The sequence below is a fragment of the Protobothrops mucrosquamatus genome, unplaced genomic scaffold (genome assembly GCF_001527695.2).
Source record: "Protobothrops mucrosquamatus isolate PMUCROS unplaced genomic scaffold, P.Mucros_1.0 scaffold1575, whole genome shotgun sequence".
In the NCBI taxonomy this organism is placed as follows: Eukaryota; Metazoa; Chordata; class Lepidosauria; order Squamata; family Viperidae; genus Protobothrops; species Protobothrops mucrosquamatus.
This window is the reverse complement of record NW_015387739.1, coordinates 120,691-126,690: the sequence shown is the minus strand read 5'-3', so window position 1 is coordinate 126,690 and position 6,000 is coordinate 120,691. Positions and strand designations below refer to the sequence as shown.

The 6,000-nt window shown below is 35.0% G+C and overlaps 1 protein-coding gene across 1 annotated transcript in view; it reads right to left on the bottom strand.

The window, feature by feature from the left end:
* Nucleotides 1-6,000, bottom strand: part of PPP2R5E (protein phosphatase 2 regulatory subunit B'epsilon) — a 71,620-nt gene that overhangs the window by 9,369 nt on the left and 56,251 nt on the right. Inside the window, exons 5-8 of the mRNA XM_015822460.1 lie at nucleotides 4,924-5,016; nucleotides 4,308-4,438; nucleotides 4,146-4,205; nucleotides 2,876-2,984 (exon numbers count right to left, since the gene is read on the bottom strand). Coding sequence (XP_015677946.1) covers nucleotides 2,876-2,984; nucleotides 4,146-4,205; nucleotides 4,308-4,438; nucleotides 4,924-5,016 — 393 coding nt within the window. The remainder of the gene's footprint in view (nucleotides 1-2,875; nucleotides 2,985-4,145; nucleotides 4,206-4,307; nucleotides 4,439-4,923; nucleotides 5,017-6,000) is intronic.

Sequence of the window (6,000 nt, the reverse complement as noted above, 5' to 3'; positions counted from 1 at the left end):
GACCTAGGGAGGATTTTATTTGGGGTTTATCTTTTAACAATTTGACAGAGACACAACTTTAAAATTTGATTTAATTCGGTTTTATCGGGGGGGAATGTATTTATGTTTTGTTTTAAATATGTTGTGCGCCGCCCTGAGTCCCGTTGGGAGAAGGGCGGCATATAAATTAAATTTATTATTATTATTATTATTATTATAACTCAGTGATCACTTGGCAAGAAAGGTAGTAAAATGTAGCAAAATTCACTTAACAATTGTCTTGCTTAGCAATGGAAATTTTGGGCTCAACTGTGATCATACGTCGAGGAGTACCTGTGTACCAGAGCAACTATGTAAATGTGAATTTAATAACATTTATAATTCATCACTAAATAATTTGCCTTTAAGGTATTTTTCCTTTACATTTTTGGCAGCATTAAGCACATTCTGAGATCTTGTGAAATAAGTTACTGGCTTTGTAGAAAACAGATATATGAAAAGCTAGCAAGGCTACATCTGCAGGAATATTAGAGGAAAAGTTTACCGAACAATGCTTTCAATGACTGAGGAAAAAATAGGCATTTGGTATGGTAACAATTATTATCAGTTTAAGAAAAGAAGAATATTATATAACCTAAAGTACAAGAACCAATCAGAATTCATGCTGGATATTTCACACACACACCCCATGGTCACATCTGACACAAGTATTTAATTTTATAACATCCGAAACAAGTTTATTTTTAGTTCTATCCATTCTCCTTGCTGGATAGAAGGGGTTGTTTTTAAAACATAAAGCACTCCTCTTATTTTCTATAGTTCCTCCCATTTCAGATACAACTTTCAACTGACATAGAATTCACCAAGAAATAAATTAAGAAAGAGGAAAAAAAAATATAAGTAGAGTATTATGACCCTAATCAAATATTCAACCGCACTCAACATGTAGTCCTCAATGGAATTGCATCTACACGGAGGGAAGTGAGTAGTGGGGCACCCCAGGGCTCTGTTCTGGGCCCAGTGCTCTTCAACATCTTCATCAATGATTTGGATGAGGGGATAGATGGGGAACTCATCAAATTTGCAGATGACACCAAGCCGGCAGGAATAGCCAACACTCCAGAAGATAGGCTTAAGATATAGAAGGATCTTGACAGACTTGAGCATTGGGCGTTATCTAACAAAATGATTCAGTGGTGAAAAAAGTAAGGTTCGACATTTAGGCAAGAAAAACCAAATGAACAGGTACAGTATAGGTGATACTACACTGTGAGAGGGATCTTGGTGTCCTAGTGGACAATTACTTAAATATGAGCCAGCAGTGTGCTGCAGCTGCCAAAAAGCCAACAAGTTCTAGGCTGCATTAACAGAGGGATAGCATCAAATTCACATGAAGTGTTAATAGCACTTTACAATGCCCTGGTAAGGCCACACTTGGAATACTGCATCCAGTATGTAAAAAAAATGTTGAGACTCTAGAAAGAGTGCAGACAAGAGCAATAAAGATGATTAGTGGACTGCAGGCTAAAACATATAAAGAACAGTTGTATGTCTAGTTTAATGAAGAGAAGGACGAGGGGAGACGTGATAGCAGTGTTCTAATATCGTTGCCACAAAGAAGAGGGAGTCAAGCTATTCTCCAAAGCGCCTGAAGGCAGGACAAGAAGCAACGGATGGAAACTAATCAAGGAGAGAAGCAACCTAGAACTAAGGAGAAACTTCCTGACAGTTAGAACAATTAACCAGTGGAACAACCTGCCTTCAGAAGCGGTGAATGCTCCAACACTGGAAGTTTTTAAGAAGAGACTGGACAGCCATTTATCTGAAATGGTAGAGGGTTTACTGCCTAAGCAGTGGGTTGGACTAGAAGACCTCTAACGTCTCTTCCAACTCTGTTATGGGGACATATAAACTCTGAATTTCCTACTTTGAAAGGAAATAGCTACAAACAAACAAATAAGTAAATTGCTGTGCTTGATCCAGGGCCTATTCTATTTTTGATGACAGAACCCATTCCATTTTTGTTCTTATTCAAATGTGCTAATTTGTAGGGGCAAGAGAGGGCTTGTGACTCCCCAAGCTATATAAAGATTCAAAGTCTTTCTTTTGTAGCCTCAGAGCATCTTTCAAACAAGAATGTTACCTATATGATTGCTGTAAATCAGTGACAGTTTTCCATGACTTTAAATAATGCATCAGAAGCATAAAATAGTTTAACTCTTAAAAAATTATGGGAACCTTCCCATCTCTGAATCATACTGATGTGGCTTAAATCTATGCAATATCATTCATTGTAGCCTAGCTATCAAAACATCATCCATCTTTCTGCTAGGTGTATATCTCAGTGCAACATTAAACAATGTTTAAAAAAATATTAGTTCGATCTAGTCAGACCACAATCTTTTTCTATCATGTTCTTAGCACTTATCAATGCAGGTGCAAACTCTGGCACAATTTATTCACTTTAGTTGGCTCTAAACCACATCAGTTTGCTTTCTACGAAATGGATACTGAGCACGCAATACTAGGTAAAAAGATAAGCTTTAAAAGTTGAAGTAATCTCACTTTTAGCATTGTAAAAATTTTACTTTGAATTTAAATGCTACCAATTTGCTCTGGTAACTTGGCATTTGTGATTTATATATATAAATATATACCTTTATACCTTTGTCAGACTTTCAAAGACTTGGAGGTGAAAAAAGATTCAGCCAAATGTCGCCTATTTAATAAACCTAGTTTACAACATTGAACATTTTAGAACAATTTGTGGACCCAGTCTGTTATGTATGATAGTAAGTTTATTTTAACTTAGTGATTTTGTACATTGTGTATAAAACAGAATGTGACACTGTTCTTAGAAAAATGTAATACATTTCATTGTACTTAAGTTTCTTACCTGTGCATGGAACAGCGATAGACTTCTAACGGTATGTAGGGGGATCAGTACTTTCACCAAAAACTGTTTATGCTCTGCTTTAAGAGGTAAAGCAAAGCCATTGATAATACTAGAAATAAGAAAAGAAGAAACATTTTATTTATTTGTTTGTTATATCATATATAACTTGCTTTTCCTCCAAACCTATTGAACTCCGTCTTCATTTTATTCCCACCACCAAAACCCAGTGAGGTAGGTTGGGTGCAACTGGTCCAAACCCAGTCAGTGTCCATGGTGAAGAGTGGACTTGAACCTAGACTTCCCTAGAGGTATCATAGCAGGATATAAACTGTTCCAAGCAAAGCTGCCTTTTGCAATTGTTCAGTGTTGATTTTGTCAATGCTGATGTTGCTCTAAGTGTTGATCCAGTTGTTTTGGGATTGCACCCAAGGCGCCTAATACTATTGATACTATCTTTGCTTTCTTTTGCCATGGTCATTCTATTTCTATTTGCAGATCTTTGTATTTTGTGACTTTCTTCCGTTCTTTCTCTTCTATTGCTGTCTCCTGGGGCTACCATGTCCAGTATCCAACATTTTTGTCTTTCTTATTGACAATTGTTTAGTCTGGATACTGGACTGGTAGTTCCAGTAGTTATGTGGCAGATTATTATTATTATCCATTATTCATGTTTATATTCCACTTTTTCTTTGTGAACTCAAAAAGACTATACATGGAAGTTATAAGTAAAACTAATTTTATTAGCTTTTAAAAAGGCCCTGAAAACATCTTTTGATGATGCTTCCTAGTTTGGTAATGAAACATCTGCAAGAAAACAACCAAGCTCAGAGAGCACCAAGGACTCCATACATTTTTGTAAAGGCTTTGATTGATTTTAATTATTTTACTTCCTTTGTTTGTTTTAATTGCCATTTTAACTGTTATTAATGCATCAATGTTGTTTTATATTTCTTGTAAAATACTAAGGGACTTTGGTACTAGGCAGTATACCAAGTTAAGTAAATTTAACTCAAATCAAATTAGGTTAAACAAGCTTTGGTCATTTGTTTTCTTGTCTTTTGAATAAATGAATAAACGAGGATCAGGATATAATGGAAATGTAATTGTGTGATCTGGTATCTAGTTTTTATATTACTTTTAATGAAGCAAGCTTTTGCGTATGTGTATGTGTGTGCGCGTGCGCACGCGCTTTAAAATATAAACTCGAACGAAAGAGCAGCATATTTACATAATATTTACATCCTTAGTTATAAGAAAGGGACTTCATTACCTTCCTAATATTTCCAGCAATTCAGCCACACCATTAAAATGTTCAGTTTCATAAACAAACCTACAAAGCAAATTGCATACATTAAATGTTCATATTTATTCAGTGATAAAATCATGTAACACCAAAAGAAGTTTCTTGTGCCCCTCTTCTCTTAAAACTTACCGTAAAAAAATATTATTAATCTGTTTTCTGATAAATGCTCTAAGACCAAGGAACTTGCCATAAATTCTGTGTAAGACTGTTTTTAAATAGTCCCGTTCCCGAGGATCTTCACTGTCAAATAGCTCCAAAAGCTAATAAAATAAAGCAAAACACAACAGGTCACAGATGTTACTTGACTTTCAGCTTTTAATATCTCCGAAATACTTTATTCTATCCAAAACCTGCACTTTTTTTGTTTACTATGTTCCAAAAATCACATTGCATATCATTAGTTTTTATCTTTCTGCCTAATTCTTGCCATCTGTTTCTTTAGTAACAAGTGATAACAGAGGAGGGTCAATTCAGATTTCCTGCAGGACTTAGGGTATATTCACATGAGGCAAGAAATGTTTCAATTAGTGGATTTTGGCAAACATTTATATAAAATTCTTAGTCATGGCATTTACTATTTCTTGAAGTTTATATCCAGTAAAGTTAGTTGTAATTCTCCAATATTCGTACAAAATATCCCCTGAACTGAATGAGCACAAGTAACTAACCATTACTATTCATACTGATTAACAAAGGCTGGTATATTTATTAATAACATAAGATTAAATAAAATAGAGCTCTGTACCTGTAATACAAATTTTTGATCTATATACTTTTTGGCAATGCTGGGCTGAAATTCTTGGCTTTCCAAAAACCGTATGAAAAATTCATATACAAGCTGCAAAAAATAATAGCATAGGTTAGTCCTGACTAAATGCATGCTGTAATTCTACTGCATATATATTATTGTTTTGTAATTTTTGCTAAGAGAAAGTAATTGTTCCCCACATACAGTTTTTGTTGATGTCACTACTGTTCAATTTTTTTTAAAAAAAAGATAAATCCAGACAAAGAATGTCTTATTTCCATGTGTTCACATGAATCTTTGTGACTCAAATCTAGTGCTCATTAATTCTTCTTATTTAATTATCATCAGAAGAACTCATATTGACAGCAGACACTTTCCACCTCTATACTTGCTCACTGAATTGTCAAATTTCTCAGGAGTAATCAACAGCATATACTTTTTGCCCTCCAGACTTTTGAGATCACATAAAATAAAGTAATTACAACATGTAAGAGAGTTAATTAAACTGTTTAGATTCATGTAATAGTAATCAGAAAATGTTCAAGAGTATTCTACACTACAGCAAGAGAGATGTCTGATTAATCAGATTTAATCAGAAGTCTCTAGCATACTACAAAAACGTGGCTTCTTTCCACCTGAAGATCATTCATATATATATTCTCTTTCTTTAAAGCCTGAAGAATAAAAAAATGGGACCAGACTATTTGAGGGTCCTGCCCTCCCTGCTTAATTAGACCATTCCATTAGATCTGCCAGAGAAGGCATGCTCTGGGTGCCATCAGCTAAGGGCCAACATCTGATGGGTCCCAGGAAATGTGCATTCTCTGACCTGATGCCTATCTCATGGAACATTTCCCCACCCCAAATTTAGATGTTCTTTTGGTATTCTGGAAGGCTCTCAAGACTTGGTTATGTTATCAGGCCTGGCGTTCCCAGGGACCCGGAGACATGTTTAGATGGCTCCAATGCTGACTATTTTTACTCTCTCTTTACTTAAGGTTTGTATCTCTGTTCTTATAATATTTACTATAAATGTGGGGTTTTTTTGTATCTGTGGTTTTTATATGTGGTTTT